Source organism: Apaloderma vittatum, unplaced genomic scaffold, assembly GCF_000703405.1.
Source record: "Apaloderma vittatum isolate BGI_N311 unplaced genomic scaffold, ASM70340v1 scaffold21428, whole genome shotgun sequence".
NCBI classification, from domain to species: Eukaryota; Metazoa; Chordata; class Aves; order Trogoniformes; family Trogonidae; genus Apaloderma; species Apaloderma vittatum.
The window spans coordinates 1-17,488 of NW_009729323.1; the positions used below are offsets into that span (position 1 = coordinate 1).

The following is a 17,488-nucleotide window of genomic DNA, read 5'->3' on the forward strand; positions in this document are numbered from 1 at the left end:
TATTAATATATATAAATAGTAAAACAAAAATAATAATAAGATGTTAGGCCTTGACTGTTACCAGTGGTAACTCTAAGATCAAGGTTAGACACTGCACTGTTCAACAGTAATTTGACTTAGCTCTGCCAGTGTTCCCTACTAATCTTTGTACTGCTATCTTAATAAGAAAGCTTTTGAATACTTCTACAGATCGTGCTAAGACAATGTTCATCATGCTATGAGGGAGGAGAGTGAGGTACACTTGTTCTGGATGTCTGCAATATTTTTGTTTCTTTCTATTTTTGTATTTAGCCACAACAACCTGAAAGTCCGAGAAGGGAAGAGGAGTATGTGGATCTTCATACTAAAGAGCCTCAAAAAGGTAATTTTTATAGTGATAGCAACTTACTTTTCATATTGATTTGACTATTACTTATGATGGGAGGGTTGTAGATCTGATGTATACTGAGTGTAGAGGGATTAAAGCAAAGCCTGCAGAAATCTTCTTGAACTGTTTCAAGGAGCTCACATAGCTTTGCATTTGATTTGTGGAAAAGCAGAGTCAGCCTTTTCTTCCAATACAATATGCTTAAAGAAATGTGAAAAGCATTTAGTATTTTAAAAAATTAGGCTGCTAGCATTCTATTTAAAATCAATAAGCACAAAAGAACGTTTGCCCAGGAAACATACAAAAGCATCCCCAAAGAATGACTGTCTTCCTCATAAACTTAATCCTTGTTTTGGGTGTTGTGTCAGGCCCTGTGAGCATATGACAGGAGTAATTGCTATGTGACTTAAGTCACAGAGGTTTTACAGAAAGATTTTTATGTTTTTTTCCCTTGCTCTCCAGAAAATTAATTTGTATCTGGCCATGCAGTGAAATTTGAAGAGCACTTACAAGTAGATAGTCACCTAGCTAGAAATCTCAATTAGTCATCTTGGATCTGTTCTCAGTAATTCCTGTATTAAATTAATCTTCAATAGGAAAAAAAAAAGAATCCCTGTTTCTCAAAACCAAATTATTTTAAAATGTGTGGCTTTCTTATTAGAGCAGAAACAAACCCCTACTTTGTTCCCATCTTGATGGATTTTGTGCTCCAGATGTGTTGCAGAGATGTTTATAACACTACCGGATGAGAGTTAATCCTCAGTTAATGGAGTAACAAGCAAATCTAAGGGAATTCCAAGAGGTTCCAGCAATCCTGCTGCATATAGAGTCCTAAGAGGTTAAAGATGCATTTCCTCTTATGGAAAGTTGCAACTGAAAGCCCAAATGCTATGAAAAGGCACACCGTTTTTGTTTCTAAATTTTTAGAAATGTATGCCAAAATAACAATTTACCGAACAGGAAAGAAAAGTAAGAGTAAGATGAGAGATGAGAATTGGTGTAAAATTTTGGATTCCTTTTTATTCTTGGGGTAGGTCAAATTCACATAGCTGGTTTAATGTGTACTCATTTAAGTGATAAGAGACTTGCTCTGCTCACTAGCAAGAAAATGTAAACCCTGAGAATGAGTTAGAAGAATGTGGTCTTCAGCAGAATGTGGTCTTCAGCACAGTAGATCCAAAACCTGAACCAGTTTTTCTGTACTGTGAGGTTTCTTTGAAGTGTGTGAGAAACTGTGCCGCTTCGTGTCACTCAGTCGCCCAGGCAGACAGTACTTAAATTTTAAAATGTGCAGATTGAACTAGCTGTGATAATCTTGCTTCATGTAAAATGTTTTAACAAAAATCCATTTATTGTGTAAATCATGTTGGATATGACACATGCTGAAGAATAATGCTTTATAGCTCTTGGTGGAGAGTTTTTTCTCCCCCACCACACGATAATCTCTTTCTATATATATATACATGCATATATACATATAGCTCAACGTACGTAAAAGGAAGTTGTTTGAAAGACAAATGTGTGTCCTGTCATGAGTATGAACAGCAGACACAGTAGTTTAGTGGTCCAAAATTCCTTGGAATGTAAACAAATCATTGCTGTTCGAATGGGCAGGATCTAGCTCTTCATTTGACACTGCTCTAAAAATTGAAGAGATATTGTGCAACTAAACGATATAGCTGGGGAAGAAGTGTTGCTGAAACGTGGAGATTTTAGAAATTAGCTACAAATTATTTAAAATTCCGTGTAGAATAGAGCAATTTTATTGGATCATAGGTATATGTTCTTACTGCTTGGAATTGTTCTAGCAGCCTTTTTTTTATTAAAATATTCAATACCTTTATGAATCAGACTTTAAGGGTTTTGTAGAACGCTCAGTGGAGCCACTTCTTTATTCTCTTTATGTATCTTTTTGAAACAGCTTTGTAAGTTACAGCAGGTTTTCAAAAGTGCAGAGCACTCATCAGCTCTTGTGATTCATAATTATTTTCCATGGTTTTGTGGTATGGAAGGCCAGGGCTCTGCTCTGTCAGACTTAGAGTACAGTAGAGTCTAGCAATTAGACAATTTCTTTGTGTGTGCTGTATCAGTGGCAGGTCTTACCAGTACAATTATGCAAACTTTAGTTCTCTGGAAGCATAAGGCTACAGCGTAGTTCTCATCATATTTTACTTCATCCCATGATCGATTATCTGGGGTTGTGATAGGTAAGATTGATTCATTCAAATGCTAGAACTGTTTCAAATGTCAAAATTGACATATATTTCAAAGATGACAGCTCCATGATTGCCTGAATCTTATCCATAAAATGATTCTCGCTTATCATGTGCTTTAGAAATCCATAAACTTTTTGAAAGTCAAGGATATTACCATACTTTCCTCTTGCTTAGCTTTTCTAATTATTTTTGTAATTATTTTTCAATAGATTTGCTGCAGAGGAATATTACTTTAGAAGGAGAAACTTTTCATGTAAGTTCTTGGTTTTTAAATTTACTAAGTGCTTCTTTTTTTTTTTTGTCTTCTATTTATATTAAATATTCTCTAAAGGAAAATATTATTTTTGTATATTCAGAGCCTATGTGTATTGAGACTGTGCAGCTGTGTAGGTTGATATGTAATTATTCTTTCAAATTTGCCAGTAAATAAATCTTCTTGTATCATTGTTCCACAGTCTGTGACTATTTCAAGACTGTCGTTAACTGGCAGAAAAGCACAGTTTGATTGTCCTTCTTGAGAACAGAGGACAAAAATAGGCGTTTTTCTTGGGGCTTTTGATCAGGATTAGAAACCTGTCATTTTAATGCAGTCTGCTCTGTGATCTCACAAGTACTTGGAGCTTACAAGTATAAAAGGGGGTAACTGGGAAAATTGCATTTGTGAAGTGTTTCTTAGGGAGCAGAAACAAGACTTAACACAGATGACAAGCTAAAAAAATGTTTGAGGTTTCTTAAACTTGAGTAGCAGATGTTATTGTAATTTATTACAGCATTATTGTAATGCTGATTGGCCACATTTCTGGTGCTAGTGAGCTACTTCTGTTTCTGCGTGTAGCAGAGTATCCTTTTAAATCCAAAAAATATTTTATATGAATTGCCATAATAAACTGCTTTTAAAGCATATAATAGGCTGCCTAACCAAAATTGGGACTTTTTTTTCAGTAAAAATACCAATTAAAAATTCTCTAAAATACTATGAGTCAGAAGTTCTTTCTTGGTGCTATCCTAGAGTAATAACATTACTTGAGCCCTCGGAATACATTGCTTTTGTAATACTGCTACCTTCCCTTTTAATGCATATTGTACTTGAAAGTACAAGGGAAAACTTTCTTCCCTCTGTGTCTAAAAACTTTATGAAACGAAGGTAAGGAGTTATCTTTGTGTTTTATGTTTAGGTGGAAAACTTGGGTACACAGATAACTGAAGAATGGAGATCTAGAGGAATACAATGTGAGTCTTCAGGAACAACAGATGAAGAAAAATGTAAGTGATGCAAAACTACATGAATTTGTGTAGAGCTTTTCTTCTGCAAAACAAAGTTCTACTGTGATCTGTGGAACGTGAGGAATTTAAAACTCTGAAGCAGTTGTTCTTCTCAGAACAGCTTTTAGTATTACACTTAATATATTTGATAAAAATGTTAACCAATTTTTATACTGCATGGAAGAGAGTATAGTAGCTTTTTCAATTGTAAATGAATAAACTTTTTTGTTAGGTCTTTAAAATCATTACTAATTTTGCCCTCTTTAAATAAAGCACAAGGAAGGAATATGAAGTTGAGGAAAGCTGATCATCAAAGGAAAAGTTATAGCTGTTGTGAGGCTGGATGCTTTCTTCTGTTAGATTGGAAAGAACTAAGTTTTAGTTTAACCTTTTACCTGTCTAGAAGCAAAAAGTGAGAAGGAAGTCAGTCCACTGAATGGCATAAACATTTCCAAGTTAAAGCTAGGTAAAGGTAACTTAGAAGTAAGATAGACATTTTATTGGCATAATGAGACTGGCTATGTAATATCTATTCAAGCTCTGCTCTCAACTGTTTTTTTTTTTCTTTTCAGCATTAGAACAATTGGAAAAAAAACCCAACAATATCAGGACAATTAATAGTGTCATTTTTTATACCAGTTTTTATTCTGCTTTTAAGAATCTTCTTTGATGAAGTGAGGAATCAGAAGCCGTGCTGTACTCCTAATAGTGTCCCACATAGCATTAACAGCTTCCTCTGTATCTGGATGAGTTGAAGTTCAGGTTGATGTTTTATTTCTTGATGTAGTACCTGTCAAATTTCAATTTTGAGCTTAGCTTTAAAAACAAACACATGAATACCACAAAACCCCACTCATACAAGAAATAGGGAATTCTTTTTTTGCAATTGTTTTGTCTTGCCTTTTCAAGGAGGGGTTAACATTAGCTTCCTGTTCATATTTTTGTAAATAAGGTATTGCGTTTCAAAATAATTTGAATCACACTAATGACGAGCTGTTATAAAAGCGGCATCAAAATCTGAGAAATGCAAAAGGCACTTTTTTTAACACTTGAACTGTTGTTTGGCTATACAGGCAACCAGCTCATTGGTCAAGATCTGAGAGAAGATGATGAAACAAGTCAGTGTTCCAAAACAAAACCTGATAATCTGAAGGTATTTTGAAGAACTTTTTATATTCTGCAATTATAGTATAAATAAGGTGGAAGTCTAAGTTTTTATTTCTATAGCAGTTTACTTTGGAAGGTATTTTTGTTATGAGAGGTGGTGAAGGCCCCATCCCTGGAGACGTTCAAGGTCAGGCTTGATGGGGCTCTGAATAGCCTGATCCGCTTGAGGATGTTCCTGCTCGCTACAGAGGGGCTGGACTAGATGACCTTCAGAGGTCCCTTCCAGCCCAATGCATTCTATGATTATTAGCTATAAATTACTTTTGCATTGTCTTGAACACAAAATAACTGACTATAGAATGATAATCAATTTTCAAAGAGCAGACAGTTTCAAAAAAAAAAAAAAAGTACATGTAGACTATTTGGAACTCTCTCACCCATTTTGATGAAAAATCTAGATGAATAAAATAACTACTTGTGTATTGGGGTGTGGGAGGGTTTTTTTCATATAAGTAACAGACAGTGATCTTTAATGTGTACTAAGACACTCTTTATTGTTTCAAAATACTGTAGGAAGTTATTTCGAGTGATACAGCAGAAGAAACTGACGTAAAGCATACACCTCCTAAAAGAACTGTGGAAGAAAAAGGTAACGAAACTGCACATTCTGTGCAATTTTCTAAATCCACGCTGAATGCTGATTTCTGTTTATTTGAATGATTCTGAGAGAGGTTAGGAACTTGATCCCAGTTTAATCCCAACAACTTTGATGAATACTTGCATATATTCTCTTGTTGTTATCAGTTCTATTACCGCTATCAAATAATGCATTAATCCTAATTCCTTTAACAGTGACAGCAGTTTCTGCTGTTCTGTCACCCGTCCACTCCTTTATTACTTCAGTATGTACCTTGAGTAGGAAAGGTAATTGTAAATAAACAATAGGGATAGGAAAATATTGATCAGGGCATGTGACAACAAGAACTTCTCTTAACTCTTGCCAGAAATAAGAGGTGTCCTTCCATGAAAAAAAAAAAAAACAACCAAAAACCAAACCAATCACCATCAAAACCAGTCCTATTTGTTTCCATAGAGGAATCAACAAGGAGAAGATGCACAAGTTGCCTGGTTGTAATTGACTTACTGCACTAAAATAAATCATAAAAGACGGTGTGTCCACAGTGTTAATATTGGCTTTGATGTAATTTCAGTCTGTCTGTGTGTGAACAATGTATCTTCCCTTATGCTAGTTTGACTTATTAATGGTTTTGTCTCTCCAGTGAGCATGAAACTCTTGACTGCAATGACCTTGTATCCTCAGCTTCTCTTTTCATGGAATGTGGGAGAAAAATTGAATAGTGGCTTGTATTTATCTTGCCATTTTACAGTGGGTCACGCTCTTGAGCTTTTGATTCTTACCTTAAATTAGAAGACCTGCGTAACTCATCTGGTGTTAGGGAAGCATTCTGGGAGTACAAGGCAAATAGTGTTAATTTCTGACAGGTGTTTTTAGGGAATCTTAGGTTGCAGAATGAAATAATGCTTTCAGTGCAGATATTGTGGCTTTGTCTAATAATCCTTTGTGGTTTGTTTTGTTTTTTTTCTTGCATGTGTGAAGATGAATTTAGCATTGAACAGGAAATGTCTGAAAAGGAGAAGCATGATCTAGAATCAAATGAAAATTCTCCAGAGGTGAGTGGTCTTATTCGTGTTAACTAACTGAGATGATGCTGGTCCACACTGAAAATTACTTTGTATTTTGTCAACAACAATATTAAAACTTTGGCTTCATAACACAGAGATAGCTGTGAAAATTTGTTTGGTACTGTAAAGTACCAAAGAGTTTGAGAGACCAAGAGATACAGTTGTTGGGGGGAAGGAGGCAGAAAACACAGTATTCTCAGACATGCTTTGTGCCTGAGGCCAGCCACAGAGAATTTTCTATAACTGGGAGTTGTCTTGGTTCTTTTCAGCTGTATCAGTGGATTTCCTAACAGCACAGTGTCTTTTCCTATGAAACCACCCTCATCTCTGTTTTTTAGCTGACAAGCACTGCTTCTGCCACTATCACGTTAGGAAGTTAGCAGCAATCTTTGTATTATGTTTCTTAAAAGCTAAATGTTAATTACATTTTTTTCCTTTGCTTTTAATAGGAAAATCAACCTGTAGTAGTGAAACGAAAAAGGGGGAGGCCTCGTAAATACCCACTTGAAGCTGTACAGCCTGGTGGTAAGTACTTCATAATACCTGTGTGGAAAAGTAAGGAAAATAGTGATATTCAAGTTCTGAATTCATATTTCTTCCCTCAGGTGGGGAGTCAAAAGCTGATATGAGCACTGGGAATGTAAGTGCCTTTATTTTGTTTGGGTGCATTTAAACAGTAATTCAAGAGCTATTTCTCTGTTTAACAGTTAATGGTATTTCAGAAACATCTTATGGAAAAAATGATAATTTAATTCAGTCTAAGCAAACAAAATCTATTAGTATCTCCTAATATAACTGAATCTTGCAACCAAAATATACTACTAAGTCGGAACACAGCAAATGACCTAACAGGATCAAATTTAGTAGAACAAACTTAATATAAATGTGTTATACTGACTAGCAATATACTTGTATGTAGTGTGAAATTCTGATTGTTTGCCCACATGTCTTGTAATTTGTGCTGAGAGTTGTTTCGGCCTGAAGATCAAGGGTGGCTTTGTTTTGAAAACTTGAAATATTACTAATTTTTAGCTGAACCTGTCATAATAATAGCTCATAGTATCTCTGCAAAATGAAGTATTGTGTAACGCAGTTTTATTATCTATATTAAAATGTGTATGGTTCATTCAAAAGATAGAGACATGGTGGTTAGTAACTTAAGAGCCCATGAAATACATTTCTGTCTTTGAAAGCTCAGCAATGTCTTAATTTCTTAACCCTGTGAAGCATTATCACTGCTAGGAAGGGATTTCATCGGGAATGTTTCTGCAACCCAGCTGGATTACAGCACAGGGTGGTAATGGATCTGGCATATTTGTGCAACTAGTTGGCTTTATTCTGGTGGAAGACTTCTTTCTTGGGAATTCCTCTCTGTCAGAATGAATGCTATTGCAAGAAAAGAGCTGGTTTGGAAAACTAAGTTGTGTAGAAAATCACGTTTTCTGCCTGCTTGCCTTGCGAGACACAGACTAGCATGGGTGCCAGAAGTCCCCTAGGCTACAGGGAGCAGGAATTCTCATCCCTGCGTGTTCTGTCCCTGCAGCATTTCAGGCAGCCCTCTGAGTCCTGTCCCTTCTACAGGTCTGTTGAAGTTTTGTTACGGAATTCCTGATCTTTCCTCTTCTTTTCCCCCAATATGGATGTAATGAAATGTAATTTGGATTGGAACCAAATCATCTTGTTCTAGTTTGACTATTTCAAAGGTCTTGTACCTCTTAGTGACAACTGATTGGTGTGTCAGTCAGGTACAGGCTGGCTCTGGGAGGAGCAATATCTGCCCTCCATCTGACATACTGCTTCTGTGAGGTGAGATGGGATCTTCGTGTGACAGTTCCCCCGAGGCTGATTTTGAGAACATGTTGCTGCTTCAAAGCAAGCCTGGATATTCTAGTATAGTTCAGTGATGAAAGCAACTGGATTTTTTGGACAGTGGTCATAGATGATTGTGTAATTATACATAGCTCTTTCTTCGTTCTGAGTAAACACGAAATTCTGCTGATTTGTAATTCAGCAAATCTATATGTGTGATTACATACAGTGACCGCACTAAACATTTTTTGGGTTATTGATAATTAAGTTTTCAGAAATGTATTTGACTGGAACTGCTTTTAACTTTGTGTCTTTTATTGTCATGACTTTAGTGTCGAATAGTTTACCAGAACTGCTATGATTTCTTTTGTTTATGGGCTGATTTTTTTTTTGTTTCTTTTATCATAAATGAAAAAATGCATGCTACTGTTAAACTCAGTACAGACTTTCTGTATGCTCATTGGAATATTCATGCTTTCTAGTTTTGCAGATAACAGTGTTCTACTATGAATGTCAACAAGTTTCTGTCTTTAATGCAATCCTGAATTTTCCTGATTTTCTTTAAATAAAAACCCACCTTTTTTGTTTTTATTTCAGTTGCAGTTTCCTATATTTGCAAGTAGAGGAAAACCACCTCAAACAGGTAAGCAAATGATATCTGCTTTAACAAATAAAACAAAAGATGGAAGAAATAGAAGAGGGTTTTCAAGAAGATCACATGGATCCTTCTTAAACACCATCCCTGGCAGTCAGTATTATCAGTATGTGAAAATTTCAGGGTAAACAGAACAGTGAGGACTTATCCATAATTCTTACTGTGATTTTTAGTTTCAAAAAAAAGAGCAGCTTGGTAAGGATTTATTTCAGAGAAAGAGCAGCACTGTTAAGTGCTGAACAATGCATTGCAGAATACACCATGTAATTTATTTGCGTGGATAGGCACATGGCAGAGCTTCAGAGGCAGGTAGGTACCACATCAAGCTGGTTCTCGGTGACTGTTTTCCATTCCAGCCTGGGCCATTCTATGATTCTATGATTATCTGCTTATTGTATTCTATACAGCAACTGTCAGTCACATTTATTGCATTAACTGTTTTAAAATGCATAGAGCAAAAAAATTCTGATTTTTTTTCAGCTAATTGATTATCTGTGGATATTAAAGAGCTTAGTGGTAGCTAAGCTCTTTCCCCTTCCACAACTGCTGTAAGCCAAGTAAAGTGAGATATCTTTCCACTTGTCTTTGCTATTTGAACATGTGGGGTCTGCAGGAGGCCAAACTTTGGTGAATTTTAGATGGTGCAGTTAATTTTTCATGTGTGTGGAGTCTGAACTGCGCTGTTTGTTTAAAAGCATCTTTTTAATTATGGCTTTTCATAAAATAGACTTCAAAATCCATTGAGGAAGCAGATGAACCTGAAGGGCAGGTTAAAAAATTATTTGTAAACAAATGCAAACGTTCATGCAACAAAACTGAGAAAACAAGTCCTCAAAACAAATTTAGTTTTCCACAGAGATGTTAATCATGTGGACTGTCTCTTACTTTCTCCACATTTTTATACTTACCTTGAGGCAAAAGCACTACATTTTCACATCCTAAAGATGTTGTTGGGGTTGTATCTGTTAAGAAAGGCATGTCTTATATGGAGTATTCTTCAGTCAAAAAGCACTTTGCTACAAATTTGCCAAAACATACCAGGATTTTGAAGTATATCTTTTTGAACACAACAGAACTAATAGGTATTGGTTATATGTTATTTTGTGTAAAATACTTAATACAGTGGACAAATGCAATAATGTTTCATTGCATTTTCTTATTGAGTAGTTAAACATCTCTGCGTTTTGTTTAACTTGCTTTTGTGTAAAAGTTTGGGGTTTTTTCTCCTTGTAACCTTAACAAAGGAACTCCAAAAAAACTTTTCTGTGAATTTTAAAGTGTTTCTGCTCCAAGATCTACCTTTGATCAGTTACATTAACTTTCTTCTGTTGGGTGAGTCTGGATTGAACAAGATCTTAAGCAGTATCATGAGAAATTTATTTTGCCACGCATATGCAACAAAGCAATAAATAATCTCCGTCATATAAAGCCTTACTATGGAAAAAAAAGAAACTGATTGTTGTCCCAGTCTCTGTATATAACATAATACAACAAAGACATGTTATAAATTAGATAGAGACTTTAAATGTTTTCTGAGCTTGTAATGTTTATGCGAAGTTGACAGAGTTTGAAAGAACTCCTTTTTAAACACATTGGCAAAAGGTTTGAAGTTCAGGATCAAGTTTTGTTCTTTCCTTTCTTTTTAGGTACAGACATATCTAATAAAGAAACAACAAATGTAAGTGCAAGCATTTTAATTCTTAAGTTTCTAAGTAGCATGTAAGGAAAAATGTCTCTCTTTTATTTAAATAAAATTGTTCTAGCCTTACTTGCTTTCATTTTAATTTTCAGGAAGATGAAGCCGAGAAAGCAGAAATGATTGTGCGTAAAAGGGGAAGAAAGCCCAAGCGCTCTCCGCTTCAATCAGAGGAAACCGGTAAAAACATGAAACAATGTGTGGAGTGGGAAGATAGTACTGTGCTTTTCTGTTTACTAATAGCAACAAGATAGTCTTTATTCAATTTTCTTTTCTTGAGGAAAAATCATTGAGTTACAACTAGTGTAAATATTATGTAAATATGTGTAAATTGCTGTAATCTCATGTCAGAATTGCTACATCCCAGATGCTTCTATAGAGCCTCATGAATTTTCTATGAATTCTGACTAAGAGCTGCATAAGTAAACTATGATGAATGTGTTAGCAAGATTAAGTCAAACAAGTGTGAATTTAAAAGCTGAAGCATAAAGGAGATGGAAGATTACATATTTAAAATGAGATTTGTGAATAGAATACTTTTTCTAAACTAAGTGTCCGTATCCTTTTGGAGGGCTTTTGGAAAATTATAGCACATGTGTAAAATTTTACATGGACAGAAACCCTGGAGCCAGAACGAAAACGTCGGAAATTAACGTCTTCCGAAGACGAGCTAAAAGAGCAGGAGGAGGGTGAGGAAGATGATGGTGAGGAAGATGATGATGAATCACATTCTGGGGCCACAACTAGATCAGCCACAAGATTAGAGGCTCAAAGGTAACTGTGTGTACAGACACTGGTGGCAGGGGGTTCTTTTATTCGTCGTCGTGGGGTTTCTTTGGATTTTTTCATTGCTTCTGAGTGGTTTTATGGTTTTTTTTCTTTTGATTTTTTAAGTTGATGAGAGCTTCCAAAAAAATTTTGATGTTAATTCTAGTACCACTCTCCTAAGGATGAAGAGACAAAAGCAGAAGTGGGGAAACTGTTAGGGTCTCAAAAGGCATACTTGAATATGTCAGAAAGGAAGAATTAGAATTGATCCTACTGGTGATCTTCATCCTAGTGATGTCTCAGAAGTTGGGTCTAAAGGCACTTAGTTCTGACACATAAAAAGGGACCTCTGACTTGATCGCGCAATTCACCATTTGATATTTGGAGCTGGAAATGTAGATGTAATTTTCCGTGTCTCTTTCTTTTTCCAAATATTAAATACATGAATCTGCAGCGCTGAAGTGTTTAATTTCTAGTGTGGGGATCTGCAAGCTCAGAAAGCAATCTTACTGCAAAAGACTAGTGTGGTAGCAAGCATTCTGTTTTCCAGAAGCTGCTTTTCATCACACTTAGCATAGGTCTGCCTTTTTGTAGGCAAACTAAATCATGACAGAGATCATCTTCTTGACTTTGTTGTGGGAAAAAAGATCAATACGAGCTTTCAGAAGCTTTAATTTGCGTCACTGTCTTCCAGAACAGAATTGGAGTCTAGGCTTTGTTTTTATGTTCATGGTGACATTTGTGTAAATTCACTGGATTTACTTCATTCCGAAGGCTGTCATATAATATGTTAGTCTTTGGGGCTTATATGAAGTGCTGTTCACAATATGCTCTTGAACTCATGATTTTGGACCTGAAACAGAAAGTAGTTACGTGAAGGTTTACCACTACCGCTTTGCAAACAACAGCATTGTTTTGGTAAAGGCAAATTACTAACTCTAAACCTGTCATGCAAGTTTAGATATTACTGATTTCATTCTAATCGCTTGTGGAAACATCTACTTCTTTATTTATAGATGTGTGTGTGTCTGTGGGGGGGATTTTTTGTCCCAGATTTCCAGTGCTACCTTTTTAGCTCTGACAAAGCATCTCTGTCTTAAGATGCAGACTGTTTGCAGCACTTTACAAGTAGCATTTGGGGATAATGGTGTGGAAGAGGCTGCTGCTTCATCTTCAGCATTGTCGGATTATCAGTTTTTCTGACTTGCATGACCTGTTTTCCAAATTATGAAGTTGATCACCAGTAACCAGATTTTCACGTTTGTGAACTGGTGAATGCTGAAGCTGATACGAGTTCTTTCTTTACACTACATAAGCGAATTCTCCTGCCTGTTTGCCTTTGCTTCTTTAGATTTTTCTGCTGACACTACAAGCTTATTTTTTAAACATGGGCACTTTATGTACAAGAATTACTGAAGATTTGGAACTAGGATTTTTGTTTAGTTAAATACTAAATATTGTCAGTAAAGTAGCCTTTGATTCTATATTTTGATACAAAAATACACAGCCAGGCATTGCAGTTTGTGTCTCGAAGTATGCATGTGGGTGCTTTTCACTTTATTTTGGCAACTTCAATTTACGTGTTGCAAATACTGTGCAGTCTTAATTTTCTACACTTGGAATGCAAGAAGTGACTTAGTGGAAGTATTTTGTTAAACATTCATCATTTGTTGTACATTTATCATTCTTTTGTCTTACAGAAAGCAGCCCAGCAAGCCAACCACACGTGCAACTTCTAAAAGTGGCAGCCCAAGTTCAGTTTCTCCTAGAAAACGACAGAACCTGGTAGCAAAGAAAAGATCTCCAGGTGATACGAAAATTAATAAATCTCCTCCATTGACACAGTAAGTATTAGAGTTGAATCCACTTTTATTATTTGTTTTGGAAGCCGCTACACGGATCCTTTCCTTATATGTAATGTACTGCTTCAAAATCTGAACAGCAATCTGGCTTTGTTCTGTTCTGGTCTCTTGTGATATATAAAAGCTTTTAAAGGATTTTCTTCTGTTTACGTTCTTTCTTTTTCTTCCTTTCTATAATATTTGGAAGATGAGAACTTTTTTTTTCTTCCCGCCCTCGGAAGCCTCTTGGAAGAATCTGAAAATGCTGTTCCTCAGTATTTTAACTTGAGCTATGATTCTTTCCTGAATGAGGGGAAGAGCAGCTGTAGTTCAGGTTAAAGCAACATATGATGACATTATTCTAATGCTACAAAGATCTTTCTAAGATCAGCTGATAAAAGAGAAGAAACTCCTTAGAGTCCTTATATCGAGTTCTGAAAATATTTCCTTTTCACTCCATGTCTAGTACGCTTCTTAATTATTAAAGTTGAGATCGCAGTGTAAAGGAATAATAATGTCACGTACAGGTGTTAACTCATCTTGTGGTTTACCTCTAAGATATATGCCAAATACATTGAGTTGTCATCCACTCCAAAATGTGGCACTGTCTTCTAAGTGAATCTCAGGAGCATGTGTATGTCAGTCATCACAGTTCACCTCATGTTAATTACTCTGCATAGTTAGGAATTGCCAGGTGTTTAAGCCACACTTACAATTGGTTGCAGCTGAAATGTAGTGGGCTTGTACATGGATGCTTAAATAGAGATAAGGTCACATGATATCCTCCCTTTACTCCCTATTATGTATATGGAATTTAAGCTTTTGTTGCTATTCTTTTATCTTTGTGAGATGGAGCACAAGATAATGTAGTTCATTGTATTCTGTTACAATCCACAAGTCTTCCCAAAAGAAAGAGAAGGAAGGAGGAGAGCTCTAGCCCCAAGTTCTACATCTGGAGCACTCTTCAACATACATAATTTGTGTACTGTACCCTGCTAAGGTGTGACAGGAGTGTGCAAGGTCCCCTATGGTCTGTGCTGCTATGGAATGTTTCAGTAGTAAGCTTATAAGTAATATATCCTGGTAGTTCATCAGAGGTGGACAGCTCGGTTCCATCCTCTAAACAGGATTTTGTCTGACCACCCTTTCTGTTTTACAGGTCCTACCATTGTTAAAATAATTATTAATAATGCTTTTCAGGTTAAAGGTGCAGTCTGCCAAGCGTAAAAGGGAAGAGGACAGCCCAACAGTGGTACGGAGAAAAGGCCAGCAGAAAACAGAGGAGACACCAGTAAAGAAAGCAAAACGATAGTCTTCACCAGCTAGTGCTGTTCATGGAAGAGTCAGAAGTAAAAAAAATAAAAAAGTCTGTGCTTCTATTATTTTTTTTTTAAAGCAAAGGGATTTGCACGTGCTTGTTTCAGAGCTCTGAGTTAATCAATGCAGTACTTTTAAGTTACATTTTAAACAGCTTTATAAACTATTGTTTATACAGAATATTATGTAAATTTATTTCAGATGAAAAATAAGTTTACTTTGTATCTGAATGAAAAACAAAGTAGTTATATATTTTATCACTGACTTGGAAAGTTGGGGTTTCCCAATGTGACATGCTAATGCAGATGCTTCCAACCCATAAGGCACCCCTGGGCCTACTAATACACTTTGTATATAAACTTGTAAAAATAGGTTGTATTTTACTCTGTGTATGAATCTAATCAATGATGGACATTTTATTTATTATATGGAAAGCATTGGTCTGTAAACTTTAGTATATACCTTAGGGTTTTTTTAATTATATGTTTTACATTCTATGCAGATGTCAGTAGGAAACTTCCCCTCTGCTCCCCCAGGGCTATCTAAAACCTGAAGTTCTCCAAAATACGCTCAGACAGTTGGTAAAGTATTTTTCTCGCATGCGTTAAAGTAGCTTAGTATAGTGAAAAGGACTCGACTCCTTTCTGTTCACATTTGTGACAAAAGTATGAAATTTAAAATGTAATCTGACTAGATTATATTTTCACTTATGAATTTGCTACCAATCTCAAGAAATAAATAGTATTAAGTTAGGTTTATTCACAGTCAGCCAATACTACTCTGAATCAAACAGTTTTATTTTGCAACTAAATGCCTGTTTTTTCGGTATTTGTCTTTTTCAACAAAGAGGGACCCATTGAAATCAAATTTCACTTCTCCTAACTATAGAGGTTCAGCATTTTATGTTACATTTTATACACAGGTATTAAAAATAGAACCTGGTTTTATTGCCAGAATCTTTTTTTAATGTATATTAACTCTGGTAAGAGCAAATGTTCAAGTGAAGCTGTATATAAAGTTAAACTTTTCTTATGATCAAATGTGTCTCTTGTTATGATGTGATGAGTTGCCAAACAATCTGAGATTATTTTAAGTGTTTTGTTGATATTCTGGTTTATAATTAAAAAGGATTCTAGGGGGTTGGAATTTTTCTTTTTTTTCTTTTTTTCCTCTTTTTCTTTTGTGAGTTTTTTTTTTTGAACTTGTTGTAAGGCAGATGTTTCCGTCAGATATTCTGCTTGGTTTCTTACTGAGATTTTTATATAAAAATTATAAAACTTTTGCCAAAAAACTGAGTTGCCATATTTTATTATCCTTTAATTGTATTGCTGTGGAACTTGTTTTTACAAATGTATTTGATTGGAGCCATATCTATAAGCTTTACGTAATGAGTGTCTTTAAATGTTTACAGGTGCTTATATTCTAGATACATAAACAGTAGGGAGGGGACCTAACCATTTATCAGGCTTAGCACACTGTAAAAGCAGGTGCCTGCATAGTTTTTTTTCCTTAGGCAAGCTTGAGTCTAAAAGAAAACCTCTTTGCTCTGAAAATAACTGCTTTTGATTTCTACCCTAGCTCTGCTAATACATATCTTGCTAAGATAGCGCTGATCTGTACCTATATATTACCAACACTAATGTTTATGTACTGCATATGCAGTTACAGAGTAAGTTGAATCTTTTTTTTTCTTTTTTTCCTTTTTTCCCATTTTGCCCTCTGCACGGCATATAGACCAAAATGGTAGATTTATTCTCAGCCGTTGTTCTGTAAGGCATAACAAACTGAACTCTTTTTTAGTCAGTGCTTTCTAGATTTTTGCTCGTATTTGAGGTCCTTCCCTGCATCTGTTCTAGTTTTGTTCCCTTAGACCCAAATTCAGCAGTGAGATTGCTCGGGAGGTCCCTGAGGAAGCCTCTGCTGGTAGCACCTCCTGCTGCAGTACAGTTTGTATTTGCCTATTTCACAGGCACATCTCGTGCTCTGGAGCAACCTGATCTAGTGGGAGGTGTTCCTGCCCATGGCAGAGGGGTTGGAACTAGATGATCTTTAAAAGTGCCTTCCACCTCAAGCCGTTCTATGATTCTTCTAATGGATTATCATGACTGACACAGCTCCTCCTTGCATCAGATCCTCTTGATAGTGTGTGTTGTCCGATGATCTTGGGAGAGAAATACAACCCTGAAGATCAGTGGCAGTCTCAGTTAGAGGGTTTTCTGCTGTCCTTCTCCTTAGTGATAGATTACAGTTGGGAAAATCCTCTTGTCTGTGGAATGTGTCTTGCATCGTTCATTAAATTGTTCCAAAATATGAAGACATTAAAGAAAGTATCTTCCACAAAGAAAGCAACTTAAATTTAAAGGCAGGGGAAAAGTACCACTTCCACAAGCTGTTTTAATTTGGGCTCACTTCACTCACTGTGACACAGTATGAGAACAACGTTTTCTTGTTCCTTTCCAACAAAACAGGTGTTTCTGCCAGGCCACATCCCTGTCAATTCATGTTTGGATTTATTTTTTTTTTCTTAAAGTCATTTCAAGTGTCTGTCATCTAAATCACTGCAATACTTTACAGGTGCATTAGTGGTCTGCTGTATTTAAGCATAATCTGCGCATTCAGTGTTTACAGTCTCCCAAGTTTTTTTACACACTGTCTCCTAGAGCCCTTCTTGAGCACAGGGAAGGATGAGAGACTGAAGAATCTGTTTTCCCTTGGGTGCAGCAGGAAGGACATGCATCTTGTTCA

General features: G+C 35.9%; 1 protein-coding gene across 1 annotated transcript; it reads left to right on the forward strand.

Annotated features, from left to right (window-relative positions):
* Positions 1-291: 291 nt before the first annotated feature.
* LOC104277681 (biorientation of chromosomes in cell division protein 1-like 1) lies at positions 292-15,321 on the forward strand (the record flags this gene model as incomplete). The annotated part of the gene is made up of 14 exons (XM_009874399.1): positions 292-361; positions 2,793-2,836; positions 3,759-3,846; positions 4,920-4,999; positions 5,527-5,602; positions 6,572-6,645; positions 7,107-7,182; positions 7,263-7,297; positions 9,064-9,109; positions 10,768-10,799; positions 10,913-10,997; positions 11,435-11,591; positions 13,286-13,429; positions 14,627-15,321. Coding segments are annotated over 14 exons (1,119 nt in total), but the record flags the coding sequence as incomplete, so codon positions are not given.
* Between the last annotated feature and the right edge of the window lie 2,167 nt (positions 15,322-17,488).